The sequence below is a fragment of the Manis pentadactyla genome, chromosome 10 (assembly GCF_030020395.1).
Source record: "Manis pentadactyla isolate mManPen7 chromosome 10, mManPen7.hap1, whole genome shotgun sequence".
NCBI lineage: Eukaryota > Metazoa > Chordata > Mammalia > Pholidota > Manidae > Manis > Manis pentadactyla.
In genome coordinates this window covers 71,046,038-71,066,885 of record NC_080028.1, presented here as the reverse complement: position 1 = coordinate 71,066,885, position 20,848 = coordinate 71,046,038, and the positions used below count along the sequence as shown (strand labels likewise).

The 20,848-nt window shown below is 37.8% G+C and overlaps 1 protein-coding gene across 8 annotated transcripts in view; it reads right to left on the bottom strand.

Annotated features, from left to right (window-relative positions):
- PARN (poly(A)-specific ribonuclease) overlaps positions 1-20,848 on the bottom strand; it is a 188,574-nt gene that overhangs the window by 53,356 nt on the left and 114,370 nt on the right. Inside the window, exon 22 of one of the 8 annotated variants that reach the window (XR_008992103.1) lies at positions 6,991-7,040. The exons of 5 other annotated variants lie outside the window; for them this stretch is intronic. Coding sequence is in view for 1 of the 3 variants with exons in the window: in XM_057486946.1 (XP_057342929.1) it covers positions 13,800-13,912 (113 nt within the window). In the remaining 2 variants the exon portion in view is untranslated. Of the gene's footprint in view, positions 1-6,990; positions 7,041-13,784; positions 13,913-20,848 lie in introns of those variants that run through there. 2 more of the 8 variants (XR_008992104.1, XM_057486946.1) reach the window with 2 other exon arrangements.

The following is a 20,848-nucleotide window of genomic DNA, read 5'->3' as shown; positions in this document are numbered from 1 at the left end:
GGCGCCTCTCACAACGTTCTGAGGGAGTCACAAAAAGACCACATAAACTCTAAGGTGGACAACTCTGTCTCTAGTTCCCTTTAACCACTTGTCACCCTATCAGTCTCCTGTCACGGCACCGTGATGCTACCCAAGAACAGGAGAGTTCTTCCTGTCCCTGCCTTTCACCTCCTCCCCATCCCCCACCCTTGTAACCTGTCTACAGGTGTGGAACATGCCAAAATCTATGTCAAACATCAGCTCGTCTCCTCGGAGTCTCCGGAACACCCCACATAGGATCTGTCACCACTAAAGAGGTTTGAAAAATTGCCAACACAACCTCACTCAACATGTAGGCCAGCCTCTGTGCCTCCCCTCTGTGGAGAGAAAAATCAGTTAATAAAAAAGGGATGAAATCTGCTCTTCAACCTATAGGTTGCCTTGGGACAACCAAATGTATCTGTTATAATTAGCAATGACTGACTTCAGAAAAGTATACAGAGAAAATCATACTTTTCCAAAGGGAAAATAAACAAAGAATGATGGAGTTTGTCTTATTTTCCACACCAGTTTCACTCTGCCTTTACCGAGACCATGTGCCCAATGATGGATTTACTTCATTGGTGGATTCCCTGCAGACCACATACTAAACACCCTGCAGACGACCAAATATCCCAAAAGGGCAGCACAAAAGTGAGTAAGAATTATTCGATTTTGAAGTCCCATTCCATCTTGGCATTTAACACACTCATTCGACACTTGAGTAATTTTTCTCCTTTTAAGTTATGAAACCACTTCCCTACAGACATTGTGATTTTAGGAGACTACTCCACCTCTTTATTTACTTTGTCCCTAAGTTTGTTGCACTGTGGCTGGGCCTACAGACAGTGTTCAGGGATGACGTGAGCACATTACACTGCAAAACAGCCAAAGCACACTCAGTGGCATTTTCAAGTAAAACACATATATACACAGGACAGTGGGAGAAAGAAAGGAGAGAGCAAGGAAGGAGGGACAGGGAGAGGAAGGTGGCAGGGAGGGCATGCCTGCATGAGTGTCAGGGCAAGCAGCTCTTCCCAGCTGGTGAGTAAGTGCGTTTAGAAGGCGGCAACTCTTGAACTTCAGAGAAGTACCAAGGTCTTCACCATTCCTACACATTTAAAAAAACCTGTGAAATTCTTTACCAGCCAGAGTATAAGAAAGATCTTTTTTTAAAAAAAGTGATATTGTTATTGTTCGGCTTCCCTGTCTCAAGATGTTCTAATTATTTTGTTTTCCACATCCTAAAGAGAAATTAATGTAGATCTTCTTGTCTATTTGGACATCCAACACAAAATCAACTGGTTAGACCTAATAATCAAGTCTTACACTTAAAAACATTTACATAAAAAAGTTAATACAGTGACAAGTGTGACAGTGTTACATTTTAAAGTATTTTGGAGTGTTTTATTACACTGTATCTTAAAATTCCCAGTGAGCCAAGGTTTTCCTATAATGTCAAAATACTCAACACAAATTAGGAAACTGAAGAACAACTTTTGAAAGTCACATATCTGTATAGAACATAGAATGCTTAACAATGGTGTGTTCGTGGACCTTAAAAAGTACTGTCTACATTTATTTTTCTCTAGAAAAATATTACCATCCTTGACATTATACTCTTAAGTCCTACATCTAAGGTCTCTAACATTAAGTAGTCTCATTTTAAAGTTTGTAAACTCAGGTATGTTTGTTTAATGAGTGAATTTACTTATTACCCTGCCGTTGCATAGTATTATGTTGTGATTTTAATGAAGAAAAACATGAGTATGTGACAGTAACTTCCCTGGGACTCAGATGTAAAGCTCCATAAACCATGTTTTTCCAGTGAGCTTATCAACAGCACGCAATCAGAGGACTTCACCAAGAGGAAAAGAACAAGCCGGGCTTGCTTTTGAGGCTACTACTGGATCCTTCTGTCAGAATCAAAATCAGTAGCAAGGCGGTGAACTCTGATGCTATAAAACATACTCAGTGAAACTGTCCACAGGTTTGAATTACAAATGAAATAATTCTGACTAATATGAAAAAGAGCATGTTTTCAGTTCAGTTGATTTGGGAGTCAAACTGTCCAGCTTCTACCTTTCAGTGATAAGACAAATGAGAACAGACAAGATGGCAAATGTTAAAATGCAGGACGGGGCATGAAAAACAATCAAGAAAATCAGCTTGCAAAGCCAAGTTCATCTTTTACTCCACCCTGAGCGGTCAGCCAAGAGCTGATATAGTTCTTTTGGTACAGTAGGTAGGAAAACCCCCACCTGCTCCCAGGTTGCCAGGCAACATGCCACATTTTATTAATGCAGCAGCTGTACGAACCCTCAGAGGGTGGCTGGAATGCTGAGTCATGTGTCCCCTCCAGCTCACTGCTGGGTGCCTCCCTTTACACATTTGCTCCCTACAAACATGCTCTTGGGGAATGCATGTGTTAGAAAGTAGCTACCTGAATGTAGCCCAAGAAAGTCACAGACAAGGAGCAACATGCATGCCAACTGGGGCCCATTCTTTCTCCCACTCAAGCCAGAGGGCATCTGGAATTCACTGCTGTCGCCAAGAGATCACAGGCAGACGCTGAGCTTGGTCCTCTGGAAGCCTTCACTAAATGCTGTTTGGATTATTTGCTTAAAGTTTGACTGCTTCATGATTTAAAAGATGTTAATGAAAGTTTATGAGCAGAAGGGTATGGTAGAAGGAGGGAGTATGCACTTTGGGGTGGGACAGTTCTGCCACTGGACTGCCACTGACCCTCTCTGGGCAGCAGTTTTCTTGTTTGAGTTGAGGCACTTTCCAAAGCTAATTTCTGGGAAGGCACCTAGCACGTGGCATTGCAACAGTGTGCATGTGTGTGTATGTATGTGTGCACACATGTGTGTGTGGGGGGGGAACAGAAGCATGGAGACTGAGGGTGAAAACTGCTTCTAGCCAGAATTACCTTTGAAAACTCCCTTTGGAGGCACCTTACTGGCGTCTGACACAGCTGTTTTTCCCTTCAGTGTCAGAACACACTGCTGTTTCTTGCACACTCACAGCTTGCATGTGAGGACATGTTATTGAGTACACACATGTATGAACACACGGCTCCTCATCAGGAAGTCTGGCTGCAGGTGCAATGTGAGAACTAACAGTCACAAGGGAAAGCAGATCCATATCTCCCATTTCATCTCAAGCTCACTCGGACATACACTTTCACTGACTGGAGTGACAAGCCAAACTGGTCTCACTATCAAAAAAAATAATTTCCCAAAACAAGTAAACTTGAATTCACACAAGTTTAACAATGTTATGACGCAACTCTAGTCAGAACCTAGTGAATATACAACTCATGCCTTTGTGCCTATCCTCTGATCACACATACCCAAGCTAGTTCTTTGAAGATGAGGAACATGTTTTAGTCATTTTACATCACTAGTGATATTTATCCAGGAGAGAATATCTAACAGCTGTTTCTCTCTGCTTCCAAATGGCTCTGTGCTTGCAATTACGATAAGCCACCATGGCTTAACTTCCCAGAGCTGGGACTCTACTGGAGATCAGGGAGGAAAAGTTATATAATTGATCTGGTAATTTAAAACATTTTAATATTCAAATAAAATGGATGTATTATGGAGTGGAATTTTTTAAATTTGCGAGACTGGTTTAAATAAAACATGAAACTGAAGAGAAATTTCAACTTGCATTACCCTCCTTTCTCTCTCCTTCCACCCCGCCCTAACACCCTTAAGCATTCCTATCTGCTCTCCTTAGGTGTTAGGGATATTTGGTGGAAGTTTAAGAATGACCTCTTCCAAAAAACAAAAGAATAAAAAATAAAATTAAAAAATGACCTCTTCCTGCAGAGGCCCTTAGTAATAAATATCAGCAGAATGAAGGGCCAATTCTCTGGTAGAGCAAGAACATCAGAAGGGAGAAGAAACCCCCACCTTCTCTGCTTGGCAGCAAAGTGGTGACTGCCATGTCCATAGAGTAGTTTACATAAGACAGTTTGTACTCCAGATTCATAAATGACACAGAGCTGTTAGTTCTTTATGGTTAGAAGCAATCCCAGAAAGAGCTGACTGGTGTGAGAAAAAGGTAACATAATATCTTTTTCCAGCAAAGGTGACAGAAATGGATGTATCACATAGAGGCAGGGAAAGATGGGGACAGCCTAAGCCGAGAGGGTGTTGTTCTCACAGCTCAAGTAAGTCTGTCTGGAAAGGCGGATGACTCCACGTACCTGTGGACACAGTGGGAGGGTGGGAATCCTGTCCTGCAGGCTTACATCTGGGCCCTCATTCACTTAGCAAGCATTTCTCAGCCAAGGCATTTGAGCAAAACTCATTCCTAATGGGTCAAATACTTGGAGCTTCTAAACAGGACACCAAAGACAGAAACTATAATGGAATAAATTGATATGTAAAAGTGTACTATGAAAGAGTTACTATGGAAAAGCATAAAGCTGTAGTGTAGTAAAATAGACTATATGATGAAGTATACAATAAATTGGGACAAATATTTGCAAAACCCCAAACCCAGACTTAATCTTGTTAAGCTTCACTTTCTTCTGTAAAACAAAGAGGCCAATGGTACCTGCATTTCAGAGAGTTGTTACAAAGATTTCAGTATGGTATCTAGTGTCTAATAACTAACAATTCATTAAATGTTAGAAATGAATACTAATCATAATAAAAGTATACTAAGAAACCAGTCAAAAAGCACACAATTCACAAAATAAAAGGAACCAATTAAACTTTTCAAAATAATTCTACAGCCTGTTTTGACAATACATAAAGTTTAAATGACATCCTTACACAAAGATTACCCCAGAGTACTTAATAATTACAAAGGGGAAGCTACAAGGGAGAAATCTGAGGCTACCATTTAACTAAATCATAAAAAAAAACCACCAGTCATAATGGAACAAACCAACACATGTGCCTCTCAATGTGATTTGCTGAGAACACATTACACCTGTGTTGTACTCCTGTCACAAAGCCTTAATCGGAATCTTTTGAGGGAGACAAATCCAAACTGAAGGACACTGAAAAACAACAACTGGTCTGAACACTACAAAAAATGTCAATGTTTTGAAAAACAAAAACAGGCCGGGCAACTGTTCTAGATTAAAGGAGACTGAAGATCATGAGGACTACATGCAATATATGATTTTAACTGGATTTTGGATCAAAAAAACAAAAATAAACAACTGTAAGAGACATTATTGGGACATTTGGGGAAATCTGATTATAGCCTGAAGACCATATTAATATCATAAATTTCCTACAATAAAAAAATAACACATGTTCATATATGTATATATTACGAATGCATATTTGTGTGCACATGTGTGTTAACATATGAACACAGCAAGAAGGAAATAAAGCAAATATGACAAAGTGTTGCCATCTTATTGATAGGTTTGAAATTTCTCAAACTAAAAAGCTGGAGAAAATAGCAAAAATAAAATACATGAAGTCCAATTGCAAAAAAAAAGAGAAAAGAAATCTATTCTCTCAATAATCAAAGAACGACTGATAATAATGGTTTTAAAAAGACAAATACCTAAAACACTGGATGGATTATAAACTGATATAACCTTTATATGGGGCAATCTGACAATATATGAGAAATTTTTATTTAAAAAAATTTTTTAAGTCCATTCTTTATGTTATAAATGGACAGAAGCCAAGTGAAATTCCAGAGACATACACCTCTGCATTTGGAGTTCCTTCTTTCACACAATATCCTTGTGTCCAGAGGTTTGAGTGTTATTTACAGAATTAAAAATGAAAAATAGGAATTCTTTAATAAGAATATTGTTAAGTAAATTTTGGTATACTGACATGATGGTTTATTTATAAACTAATGAAACCAGTTAAAATGTTTTCATAGAGTGTAAATAATTTGAGAACATTTCTCATAACCATGAATGAAAAAACCAAAACCTAGAGTTCTATCTATAGTATGATTAAACCCATATAAAATAAAGAGGCAAAATACAGAGAGAAAATGTACCAGAATTTTATCATGATTATTTCTAGGTGATTATTTTTCTCCATCGGGTTGTATGTGCTTCTTCCCAATTTTCTATAATAAGCATAAATTTATTTATTTATTTATTTACAGCATCATTGATATACAATCTTACAAAGGTTTCACATAAGCAACATTTGGGTTACAACATTCACCCATATTATCAAGTCCCCCCGCCACCCCATTGCAGTCACTGTCCATCAGCATAGTAAGAAGCATGTATTTTTTAAAAAAATACTTTTTTAGAATTGGCATTCTTAGACTTGGAACACAGTGAAATTTTTTGTTACTGTAGTTACCCAATTAGATGATCTGAAAACTGGGCACAGGGAACACAGACTCACGTTCCCACAGCACTGCCCTTGTAATAACTAGGGAGGGAGCCCTATTTAAAAAGAAAACTCTTCAACTGACTGGCATAGCAAAATTTTTGACATTTATAGAGAAAGGCTATGAGTTATGAATATGTTTACACATACGATTATTAATATGCTGAAATGTTATACTCAAAAGGACTGATTCAATGACAGCAAAGACCACATACATTTTTTTTGAAAAGGAGCAGTTTCGATATTTCATTTAATTAATTTGGTGTTTGGCTATAGCTCAACCTCAAAACTCCTAATCTAGGCTGAACCAAAATTCCACAATTTATTTAATTTATAGCTATAGGCTGAAGAGAACAGAGTTATCACAAACTGAATGGAAATCCTTGTATGCTGAATGTATGCAAATCAACATCTCAAGTGGATAATATCTAACATTTGATAGAACTTTAAAAAATTATTCTTGGAAATAAATTGTTCTGAGAATTTAAAAAATTATTCTGAGGATCCAGGAAGTAAAAATTTTGAAAAGATAAAATTTCTGAATAAGCTGAATTAAAAATAAATACAATTATTCTGAAATAATTAAGTAAAATTATTCTAAGAAATGAAATAAACCACTTAGGGCACTTACCCTACTCAGACTGACCTGAGGAAGCCTCTCCACTGAGAAAGGAGCCCCTCCTCTCAGGAGACAAGTTGCCAAAGAAAAGATATAAACAATCTGTCAATCTGTTTGTTTGACCTTCTGCTGATCAGCCCCTGATACAGTGTCCAGACAAGGACACCACAGTACAGATGGGACATTCATTTTGGGAATATCGTTGTTAAGCTGGCTCTGCTTGCTCACAGAAAGAACAAACAGTGCACTTAGGAGTCACTGAATTGGGATGGAGTAGAGGAAGAAAAGGCTTTGTTCAAGAAATGTGATTTATGGCCTCATTATTTAGTTACTTTTTCTTCGGCTCTAAGCAAAGATATTAGTTTAAAATGTCATCACAAATGCTAAAGCAGTGAATTGCTAATCCATTTTCACGTTAAGGGGTATTTGGGGGATGAGAATTTTAAACCCTAAACCCTACCCCCATCACATAAGAGAGATATCAAATGTATATCAAATTATTCTTATCATTATTATGATTTAAAACCCACAAAAATGAATCCCTAATACTTGGTCAAACATCACCAATATGTAGGAGCACCTGAAAAGCATTTTTATTTGTGATTTTAACTATAATAAACAAATGTTAGGGCAAAATGTATTAAGACAAATTACAGTGATTTTTTTATAGCTAGAGCAAAAAAGAAAAATGACTACAGAAGCTACTCTTTCAGGAAGAAACCTGCTTCATATGAGTAAGTGCATTTCCCAACCCTGGGGGAGGTTATGTATTTATTTTTCTATTCTTGAAAGAACACTTTGGCATTGAATTCCTTTAGTGAAGCAGGAAAAATATGGTTAAATGTCCTTGTTACTTCCAGTTCCTAAGAAATGGGTTTTGCAACTCATCATATTTGAATTATGAATTCATGATATAACTTTTCATTCTTACATATTCCTAATAGTTTTCTTGCAGTGGAGAGTCTGAAGTTTCACCCAGAGTTGACAAAGGAAAACATCCCCAAAAAACAGTAACAGAAACAAATGGTGGAAACACTGTTATTCAGGAAAAGACTCCCAGACACCCAACAATGACTAATTTAATCTACTCAGTGCTACTGCCGTACATTTCAAGCATCTTTGTGATCTATGACTCGTTCTCAGAGACAAGAACAAATGAGGAATATGTTCATTTCTCAGGAAAAGGAAAGGTTAGGGCCATTTCTAAAACATGGGATAATGAGTTTCACCAAACAAATTTCAACAAGAACTGCAGGAAAACAGAGGAGAATAAAACATTCTCCTAAAATTCTAAACTGTCATCCAGGGAAACTCTTCTGATCAATACATATAGAATAGCCAACTTAACCAGTATTGTATTTTTCTATCATTTTCACAAATTCTAGAAAAAAATGAAGGCTGGGAAAACTATCTACTTAGGGATAATTAAGTGCTTCTAGAACCACAAATTATGCAGGGATTTATAAAAACTCACTTTTTTTAAGTATAAGTAAAGAAGAAGATTAATCTGTATAATTTGAAGAAGAGGAAGAAAAATGATCAAGGCCTTAAGGAGCAAGAAAACAACTGCTTAGATAAAATGACAAGGAAACCCAAATGTTCAGCTGGACTTAGTCTCTTAATCTATGTTTATCTATTGGTTCTGCTTTTCCAAAGACCACACCAGGTCACTGCATTTTGAACCCATGTCTTTCTCGACAAGCACAGAAGCACAGAGCAGCAGACCATCCAGCTACCGCCACCCTGCAGACATGGTGTTTGGACTTTGCTATGTAGACAGCGGTTATCATCTAGCCAAGTTTGCTCTTCTGTTAAGCTAAACCATGAAGGAGGACAGACAAGAGAAGAAAATAAATCTATACAGAGAGCAGAAAATGTAGGAAAGAATGAGCCATACAGGGAAGAAAATATTCACCAATGTCAAAAATTGTGCATGCAGCTCAACCATGGGATTGCACAACAAAGGTAGTTTCTGGATTATTTCCCCTTGTAAAGGGTCCCAAAAAACACACGAGTCAGATCACAAATTCTTACTCTTCTATTACCTCCAATCTATATAAGTATTTCCTCTAAGTTGCACATTGGTTTTACTCAAAAATAAATTAGAATTCACTACTAGCTCAAACCCTAAAGCACACAACTTGCTTATCTCCATGAGTTGACACAGGGTGAGTAAGTCCAAGGTCCCACTATCTTTTGAAGGTCAAGGATGAGACAGCTTGGCCTGTTCTGGGGATACAGTCTATAACACCCGGATTAGAATTAAATGTTGTTGAAAAAGGACAGAGAAAGAGACTCTAGGCATATTAACATGAATCTATTCCTATTGCTGAAAAACCCCAAGCCGCAAATGATTTGCTGATTTTAGTAAAGAAAAAAAAAATTACTTGGGAAGTAGTCAAGCAGCAGATGAATTCCAACACTAGTCAGAGAAAGTAGCTAATAAACCATTTATCACACATAACATGGGCCTGAATCAACACACTGAAGTCATGACAAAAATATGAGACTGAGGTATCTTTGGCTCTCCTTCACTTGCTGAATTATTAGTTTTAACAGACTCAAGTTGAGATTCATGGGCCTAAAGGGTTAAATGCATCTAAAAAGTAATTCTGGAAAGCTTTTAGGGTCTAAAAACAGGTGTGTTTTTTGTCTCCTTCTGGAAGGCATAAGCTAAAAGGCTATTAATTGTGTACAAAACCCAGTAAAACAAATAATTTTATTTTGTTTTTGTAGGTAAGAGCTACCATTTAGCTAACTAAGCACTTCCTAAGTGCCAGGCCAGCGCTATGTATTGTACTAATAATTATCTTGTGCATCCTGACTGATTCTGGGAGGCCTAACACGAAGTAACTATCGTGAACAGGCCTCTATGAGGAGGGAGCTCTTTGACTTTCTATTGATGGATGAGGAAAGTGCTATTTCAGTTTCGTTTTACACAGGAGGAAACACACTCAGAAAGCATGGATAAGTAACTGGTGAACATCACACAGCTTGTAAGAATCAGGCCCTGGAAATCAGAGTGAGGCCTATGCTTTGTCCACTCTGCCTTATTGCCCCTGATACTTTTTCTATCCATACACTTCTATAAAACTTGACCTTTCCGGGGGAAATTAGCAATAAAAACAACCATCCTGTACATTTTAAAGAGTTCTTTCTTTTTTAATCTTACAACTAAAAATAAATGCTTCTTCCAAGTGTACTTAAAAAAAATTTTCAGAACTTCAGCAAATAAAGTATACTATTAAAAATAAAAGCATTACAGTACTATAATCTTGCCAATATATAATACAAAAATGAACTTTTTACTAAACATGTATTCTTTGTATGTGAGGTCTCTCATTTGCTATCAGGTTACCATTTGCAGGCAATGAAGAATGGATTCCATCATTAATCATTACAGTTCTATGCTGGATGGAAGTGCTGTGAAGTCACCATATTGTGTGAGTTATGGCCCAACCTTTGTGGCTGTGACTGGTACTGTATTTTAGATAGCTCACTAAGAGCAAAATCTGTAACATGGCCTAAGGCTCTGCTTGACAAGGCCCTGCCCAGCTGCCCAGCCACCCAGCCGCCTCTCCCTTGTCCCCTGGCACTCCAGGGGCATGGCTTCTTGCGATTCACTGAACTAAAAATGTCAATCTGGCTCCCTCTTGCCACTGAGCCTTTGGAAAAGGTGCTCCACCACCCAGGAACACTCCTTACAACTGCCACAAAGCTCATACTCTGTATTATTTCACTCCTTAGCTCAAAATTCTTTCTCAGAGAAGCCTATGCTGATGGCCTTCAATAAGCTCTGGTTCCCTATTCTGCCCTCTCCTACAGCACTTTCCACACTGAAACTAATTTCTGTCTTTCCCATCGATTAGGAACTCCATGAGGGTGGGGGCAACTGTTGCTCAGCACCATGTCCTCAGCACCTAGCTCAGGGCCTACCATACATACACTCATGAAATACACCTGAGTGCCTACTGTGTGTGAGGTTCTGTGCTGGGCACCAGGAGTCCACCACGGACCTTAGATTTTAATATGGGTAAACAGTCATAGGATAAGGGACAGAGACAAAACTAAAACTCAAACAATCATAGTGCTTTGGAGAATAAGACAAGGAAGGGCGTAGTGATGGAAGAGTTACTTTTAAATGAACTGGTTAAGGCAAAGCATTATTAAAAAATTTTGAGCAGTGAGGCAAGAAAGTGAATCAATAAATATTTGGGGAAAGATCAGTCCAAGTGGAGGAAGTAGCCATGAAAAGGCCTGCAGCACTGGTAAGTGGGCACTCAATGACATTTTGTATAAATAAAACCACACAGCAAAGCTACACTAAGTTAAGCTATTAATTATCACAGATGCTAAGCTAAATCTAAGTTTTCTTCATAGAACTGCTCTGTTGGTAATAACATACCATATAGTCCATGGAACAAATGCCTTTATATATGGCCAAAACCAACACCTGTTACTTATCATCCCCTCAAACCAAACTGGCCCTTATTGTTGTGCTGGTCAGCTTCTGAAATATATTTGCTCCTGTCCCTCACTGTTCAGGCATAAGCATTTCATATATAACTTGAGCTTATGTACTTGGAAATGGTCTTCCTTCTTTAAAGAATGTCCCCAGTATAAACATTAAAAATAGTTTTAACACACCTCAGACAGCAAATTCTAAGATATGTTTCATGGCAGTTAGATCACTGGTATTAACAACTGAGCTCAAATATATATACAGGAACATATTTTATTATCAATTTAATGTTTCTTCAGAGGTTGTAACTGTAAAGAGGAAAAAAAAAAAACACCAGTCAAAATGAGTAACAAAAGAGGACTGTGTTCAAATCCCATACAAAATTATTATAAAGATAGAGCAGAAAAAGGATCCCTGTGGCCAATGAAAGCAAGCCAGAAAGACAGGCCTACAGAAGAGATTAAAACTGTGCCTAATATTTTGAAATGAACTGGAAGAATTTAAAAGAATGATGTAATATATGAGAGAAAATCAGAATTAGAAAAACTCAGGAATCGAGGTGATAAGGAAAATCAGAACTCAAAGAATTAGATACAAAAGAAATCATTTTATGAATGAAGACTAAATCAGAAAGAACACAAGAATGAATAAATGCAGCATGCTTTATGAGACAGAAGATGACAAGGGGGAAAATTTTAGAACCGGAAAGAAATGAAGAGATTAAAAATGATTGGAAGGAAAGTGACACACACAGAAGACAGGCAAAAAAGACCCAGATACATATAACAGATGTTCTCACAGACAAAAACAAAAGCAATGGAATAGGACAATGCTGAAATTGCGATGCAAGGCAACTTTGCTTAAGTAACCAGAAAAAAAACAGTATTGCACACTAAAAGGACACCTACTTATGTCTGGGGAAACTGGTCCAAAACAACTAGTCTGAAGACATATTCTAGTTAAACTAGTGAACTCTAAAGCAAAAAATCTTGTGGTCAACCTGTGAAAAAGAGCAAGTCCCTCAGATGGGAAAAACACAAAAATAAAAAACGACTGCCGTTAACACTTTGAGAGAGGCACCTCGAGCCAGAAGACAGTGGAATACTATATTTAAATACTCAAGAAAAGAATATTTGAGCCACTTTTTTTATATAAAAATGTTTATCTAGCCACACCAGAAGCATTTCCCCCCGACTTCCTAAAAAACATACTGAAGAATGCTGTACAACCAAACTGGCGGAAGAAACATCATTGTAAGTACTGACAGAGAACGCTGTATGCATATTTACCTGTAAAACCAAGACCAAATGCGACATAAAGGAAAAAAGCAGTTAAGAGGGAAGAGTAAGCAACTTTGGGATTAGCTAATAATATTTTTTAATGTGCCACATATACTCAAGTGTCACAGATACGTTCTCCCACTCACTGTTCAGAGTTGAACATAATGAGCTTTCACATGGTGCAATGCTGCTCTGCTGTTTTTTAAAAGTAACTCCTGGAAATGTTGCATGTGTACTCTCTTCCCCATTTTATGTACTAATCTCAATATGCAGTAGAGTCAAATTAAACTGGACTTTTGGAACACCACAAAAAACAAAAACAAAAAAAACCCGAGATCAAATAATGGTTCCCAGGGATAGAATACAGTGCATAATGGGTATCTGCTCTGACAATGTAGATACAGCACAGACATTAAAAAAAGGAAAGTTGAGAACAGAGAGGGCATATAAGAAGAACAGAGTAAGAGTGCTGCCTTCCTTACAAGTCACAGTGAGGAAAAGGGTATTTCTTCAAATCAGATGGAGGAGAGAGGGAAGGCAGGGAAAATAAGATGCTATTGGCTAACATCAATATTGTTTATAGAGGGAACCAATAGACAAGATTAAAATACTATACAGTGTTAGACTGTAAAATGGCAAAAAATTATTTCTTCTTTTTATTCACATCCTTTGCAACTCTTTTGCTCTCCCCATAAAGAGGTACAATATATTTACTGCACCCCTTAACTCTAAAATTGGGATGTGACCAGCTGGGGCCAAAAGTGTGTTAATGGCATAGTGCAAACAAAGCGAACCAGTGGACAGTGAAAGGAGGTGGTGGCTATGGTATATTCATTATATTCCTAATGGCACTTGAATAATGGTAGGCCTTAGAACAAAAAGCTAAGTTGCTCTAAAAAAGAAACCCCCACAGAAACAAACAAACAAAAATATACTAACTAAAGGGGAGAGAGAATAAATAAAAGACGATATAGAGAAAGACTATTCATATAAGACACTTGTGTACATTTATATGGAATATAAAATCATGACAGAACTGAGGCCAAGCATACCCATTACATCAAAAAATGGGCTTACATTTACCCATGAAAAGAAAAAAAATTCCAGATTGGCTGACAAAACTGGCAGAAGCGAAATGGAATGCTATGCTGTACTGCTACCATGGTGGTGTGACGCAAGCTTCTGGACATCTCTAAAATGAAAAAAGCCAAGCGAAAAAAAAAAGTAAATATAGATTACAATTTATCTAAGAAACAGAAGAATATAAACATATACATCTATCTGTTTACATTAAGAAAAACAAACAATAGAAGGACAAAACACAAACAAAACATTTTAAATAGTTACTTATAAGAGGAGGGAAACAACATGGTGGAGGAGATGGGATAAAAACTAGTTTTCTGAATAAGTGCACCGTGTTTCTTAAATTTGACTTTGAACCCATGACAATATTTTAAATAATTTAAAAAGTATATATATGTTAAGCAATCACTAAGAGCTGAAAATAAAACAAATGACCCTAAATGTATCCAGCTGGGAGCATAAACTCACAGAGAGGGAACTAAAACAAGAGGCTTTGAAACAGCTATCAGATTGCACATCCCTCAAGGGAGATACTCTAATCCACAAAGAACTGCAAAAAGTCTTAAAACTCTTCTCAGTTGTCATATTGGTGGTAACTGTACTGGCTTGTTTATCCAGAGACTGCTGGATGTATATCATGGGATAAAGCAAATGAGTAATTATGTGATACTCTATTTCTACCACTCCTGGTATCATTGAGAACCAGGATTCTTGATACGGGAGAAAGAAGATATATGTGTAAGGCAGAAGAGGTTAAATAAAAAAATCTGTAGTTCTGATGCTGAATCAGAAATACCAGTTTGAACTCACGATGTATTTTTATGCCTTTTTTTATTTTTATAAGATAATTTTCTTAGCTCTGTCTATTTTAAAGGCTCAGAAACAATGACTAACCCAATACAATGAGCACTCTAGCACCTAGATTGTTGTCTTGAAATACCATTTTCCATGAAAAGTAACCCGAGCTCCTTGGAGAAGTGTTGATTCCAGGTCTGGGGGCAGAAAATGGGCAAGATGAGCCTGGAACATCTTGTATCACAGGGTAAGTCAAAAGAACTCAGCCTCCTTAAAGAGGCTCTCACTTGCAAAGATAGGACAACTGGATGATCAATAAACGTCAAAACTACAACATACTGAACCATATTATAGATATTTACATGTCGGTATGTCCATGAGTTCATAACGATACTAAAACAAAATAACTAACAGACTGGTCACCACTGGAGAATTTTAGTAAATCAGCTCACTTGAAAAAGCAGTAAATGAAAGAATTGAACATATATCCTGCTTCACCTATACCAAACTGCAAACCTCATAGTAGATAAGTGAGGTATCTTTTCTCTCTGTAGATGTATTTCAACAAATAAAGCTAGAATTACAGTATCACCATGTTGCAACCTACAATGAAATAATGGATCTAGGTTAAGGGGGAACAGGAGGATATAATAAAACAACACAAAAAAGATACAATCAGTAATATCAGGACAGCAGGAAACTCCACAGAACAAATGGCCCTGTTTTTTCAACAAATGAGAAAAAGAGAGGGAGAGATAGAGAACTATAGATTAAGGCACATTAGACATGTCAGCAATCATACGTGGCCCTTACATGGATCTTGATTCAAATGGAAGGAGAACATCATGACACTTGTGAGATAATTGGAAATTTTAATCATAAGTGAATACACGATTATATTACAGTATTAAGCATTTATTATTTTTAAAGACCTGTAATAGTATTGTGTATTTAAAAAAACAGAATTTATCTTTGAGAGATACACACTGAAATATTTACCAGTGGGTAAGATAAAGTATCTAGAATATGCTTTAAAGTAAAACAAAACAGAGTGGGTGTTGGTAGAAATAAAACAGGATTGGCCGTGATGGTGGCTGAAGGGCGAGAGGGTGAGCACACAGAAGGACTCATCATATTCTTCTGTCATTTTTGTTTATCTTTAAAGGTTTTCTGCAATAAAAAGTTCAACCAAACCACCAAGAGGACTATAGGAGCCTCTGCCCTTCTCTACCCCACACCACAGCCTACAAGAGTTTTCGATAGCTTGAGACTTGCCATCACATTGGCCTCTCTGGGGACTATGCCACTATGCATTACCCTTGGTTTTCCAGTCTAGTTCTCCAAATACCTTAACTAAGGTAAAAGATTTGTCAGAATGTCACTTTCACTTCTGCTGGTTTTCAGCTCTAAAGAACTGCTATAACAACACACTTCTGACAAACGTAAATATTCACTTTTTTTCATATGAAAAACAAAGTGAAACAAAGCACTTGACATACAAGTAGACTAAGTTCCCCTAATTCTTTTTTCCAGAATAATTAAGATGAGGCCTAAGCATCAGCTAAGACATATCCACCAGGATTTGGCTCCCTCGGAACTTTCACACTCATGTGGATTAGGAGTTCAAGCAATAAATGGGGCAAACATATCCTCAAACTCAAGCGTTTGCGGCTGTTTTCTGAAAGCAAACCAGGGTTGCCAAAAAACTCAATGACCTGCAGGCTCCCACTCCCCATTCCACCCCCAGCCAATCCTCCAACGTAGCAAATGTGACATGTCGTAAAATCTGGACAGAGTCACACTCATAAATGAACACACGGAACCACTGAACATCAGTTCACACTCAACAGAGAAATGGTGCTCTTCTCTATTTGGAATATTTGTTCATTATTATAAAGGAGTTAAGTCAAAGGTTAAAGTAGTCCAGCAGGTGAAAACAAGAAATAACGACCTGATCCAGGCCCCAACATCCAGACGCCACCCAGACACCCAGACATGGTTTCAGGCCTGTGTGGGACAGGAAGCTGGACTGGGAGCCCTGCAAAAAGCTGGGCACACAGAAGAGGCGCTCTTTCAGAGAGAAGAGGGCTCAAAGGGCTCACCAACTGGCCCAGAGAAGTGGCAACCAGGTCTGGCCCTGCCCAAAGTGGGAAGAGAAGAGTCTATAGAGAAATCACACCTCAAGCCTGCTCATCAAATAGGTGTTAAGAACAAAGAAACAAGCATGGTGAACAGTAAAGATAAACTGACCAAATTCACCATTTAAAAGACAGAGATTCTCAAAGAAAAGGAAATTTGCACCTAGATGCTATTCACAAAAGATACATCTAGAGCAACTCAGAAAGACTGAAGGTAAAAGGATGAAAAAACAGATCTGAGGCAACTAGTAACCAAAAAAGGAAAAACTTGATATAATTAAGATGTATCAGACAAAAATTGAGTTTAGGCCAAAAAACAAAACAAAACAACAAACCACTAATTAGAATAGCATTAAACTATCCAAAGCAAAAACTGACAGAATTACAAGGAAAAACCAACAATTTCAAAACCAAAGTAAGAGTTAAAAAAAAATCCCAATTATAAGCTTCCAGATCAAGCAAACAAAAATAATTAGTAAATAAATAAAATATTAGAACACATATTTAACAAGCTTGATCTAGTGGACATATGAAACCCTATTCTTCACAATTAGAAAATTATACTTTCCTTCTGATCACACTTGAAATATTTGTAAAAACTGACTATGTCATAAAATAAAACTCAATATGGTCTGTCTTAACTGCATTCTCTAACATGATGCAATGGTGGGGACAGGAATGCAAATTAGAATAATCTCCACTTTCTGCCCCATTTCACTAATACCGTCAGTCTACCCTCCCGCTAACCTAAAATTAGTATTGTATATACGTACAGAGTGAATGATTGTTGGAAAGGCTATACATTTATACAGAACATGGAATGATTACGGCACTGAGCAGCAAAGACAGAGTAGCTAATGGCATGAGGAAAAGAAAAATCTGCTTGGCCCTATGGATCTCCTGATGTAAGGATTAGGGGTATAAAGGACTAAGTCTTTTGGGGAAGCCAGAAACAACCTAAGTGGTTGACTCTAACCTGTGAGTTTTATTTAAATTGTCTTTTTTCTTAGCCTAAGACACTTAAGACACTGAGCTGTTATTTTCCTAGGCAACTACCTAGTTACGAATTCTTTGTTTTGTTTTGTTTTTCCTTATCAGGAAGCTCTCAGAGAAGAGCAGAGGCCTGAAGGCAAACCAGTATATTATCATACCCTTGGTCCCTCACTGGCAGTTCTGATCATCAAGATTCATTACCAGGTACACTGTCCTGTCCAAACATGAATTATGAAAAAAGATTTTTACTCCTAGAGGCAGCTGTTCACTGCTGCTACTAAATTGCAGCACTAAGAGTATTCGATTTATCAAGATAAGAAGACAAAGATCAAGCTCTAACATAATCACTTTTCAAAATGCTTGTAAGTGGGAAAGGACAAGGAGGGAAAAGGTTCCCTTTATTCAAATTTGACACCTAATGAAAATTTAAGAGGAAAATCTTTATATTTACTTAAAATACTTTACTGAAATCATTTTATCTCTACTTTGTACATAATTTCCCAAACATTACTATGTTAAAATGTCTCTGAAGCAATATTAAAACTGAGTATCAACTGCTTGTAAAAATGTTTCCAAGGAGTTAACATCAACAAAATACAGCCATTGGTGCCATTCAGATCCTGCCCATGGTTTTTATGTGTCTTTCCTTGTTCAGAGCCATTAAAATTTTTTATTACCAGATATAATGGTAGTATTTTTAAATATATATATGAAGAATGAAACTCTTACTTCATGTGTACATCAAAATGAGTCTCTCCTTTAAATACAGCCCAACACAATATATGTATAGGGAGAAAGGAAGATCTAATTTCATGAGTAAAAGGAAAATTTGAACAATGACAGATTTTAAAACAATCTATGATAGATATTTTCCAGAACAAATAATTATTATTATTTTAAATAATCTTAATTATTGCAATAGTAATTTTTCAAAAACACACAGGGGGTCTTAAATGTATTTCCTTGTTTCTGCCTGTCTGAAGTTATTCAGAATACTTACAGATAATCCTGCAATGGTATTTCAGTTGGAAGATCTTTGAGAAAAACATCTACATTAAGTTCCTATGCCACTCTTATTAAATGTTACCCTCTACAGATGAGGAAGTAAACACACCAATGGATAAAAGCTGTTCTCAGCCAAGAAATGAAACAGATGACCCCCTTCCAACTGAAAGATAAGGATGTGTCTGGAAAATGCAGGAAGCCTGGTTTAAGTTATCCAAGACTTGTCAGTTTCAGTACTTAATACTGACACAGTCCTGTCAATACAGGGCACAAAAGGCAGCTGAGACGGCAAAGCAGGGCTCCAAATCATTCTCAGACTGAGGCAGGGTGCAGAAGCACTTCATTCGAAAGAAAGCAGTATAGCCGTGTCTGTGGAAAAGCTTCCAGGCGGAAGAGGGACGGCAGTGGCATGCCAGCTGTGCCGTTTGTTGGGGCACAGAAATGGTCCCGCTCGTCATGTCCACCATATTACTGTAGCCTCTCTTCATTGTCACCCACGTGTAAAGAGGTTTTGTGTGCCAAATGACAGGTCAGACTGCTCAGTGATTAGCTCCAGACCTCAAAGCAACACTTTCCTTAATTGTAGGACCCACTAGGAAAAGATTTACTATGTGTTGTATGTACAGAGGTAACAAGAAAGACGACATAATGGGACACTGAGCCTTCCCTCTTTGATTTCAACCTCATTTACTACATGTTACTTTTCCTAGTACCTGCCAAAAGAATTAAGTGAATTTTCCACTGCCTTCTACTCTTGTCCCAACCCAGGCCCCTTCCTTTCTAAGGAGGCCAAAGTGCAAGTTAAAATGCAGCTGAAAGGAAGAGGTTAACAGGGTAAACCCCACATACCTGATTTTCTCAAACCTCATCACACAACAGAAAAGTTAAGGTGGGAACCACAGTAAGGATTCGTGTGCAGAAATAAGATATGGAGGAAAAGAAGAAATAAAGATATCACCTTCAAGTAAAGTCAAATTCAATGGTGGTAGGATAGGCGCAGAACATATGTTTAATATACAACTAAGTTTAACCTCGATACTTTGGTTATTCAACTATAATAAGAAAAAATGAGCAAAGTCACAATAAACTGAGACTATGGCTCACTGTACTCATCTCACCAGAAGATCCTGTGTCTCCATTTGCCCAGTATCCTAGCATCTGGAGACTTCTCTGGACACCGTGCAGTTAGGGACGCTGCCTGTGGGCCAGGAGAGGCTGTGTCGCCTGCACTCGGCCCACTTCTGCAGCAGTGTTCCTGTCAGGCAACAGCTGAATAGCCCGCGAAGCTTGGCAAGAAGCACCTCTCCTTGAAAAACAAATAAAAAGGGGGCAGCCCAGAAATCCTTTTTTCTCAGGGCTCTGGCTGAGTACCCTGGAGGAGAAAGGGAGGCAGAAAGGAACAAATACTCAAGTCTGAGTCTTACCATTCATGGTAATCATGGCCTGTAAGTCTCCCCAGGCACCGCCCCAAGGGGAAGAGCAGGGTTAGGGTCCTGTGAGCTTTGGTCATTTTCTTAAACAACATTTTAAAAAAATCAATCAGAACATATCCTTTCTTGAGTGCTCTTCTTTGTAGACACCTTACTTAATATACACTGTTGATTCAATAATCTTTAACTCACAAACAACAGCACTACAACTTGTGCCTGAATGGAGCTTCTCACATAGTTTCTCCATAATGTACACGACAGTCTTCTTGTGTGTAGGAATGCTAGCCAGCACCTCAGCACTATGCTGGGAAGCCACTTCTAACAGCAAAATCACCAATAGAAAGCACAAAAATGTAGGAAATGTGGCACTGAGCAGACTGTGAAAGGGACACTTGTTTATAGTCTGAGAGCTGCAATGTGAAGGCAGAACATCGCCTTGTTCCATCTCAACTGGGGAACGTGTGCATCAGGCAACTCAAATTTGCAACGTTCTGTGCATGTCACTGAATGACCATAAAAGCTCCATGAGTACAGACTTTGAGGTTACAAAAAAATTTTAATAAGTAGCTGAATTCACAAGCACAGACTCTGTGCATAATGAGGACAGACTGTACTCTTAAGACCATTCCCAAACCAGCTTCCCAAACTGAGTCTGCGAGTAAATCCATGGACCCAACTTAAAGC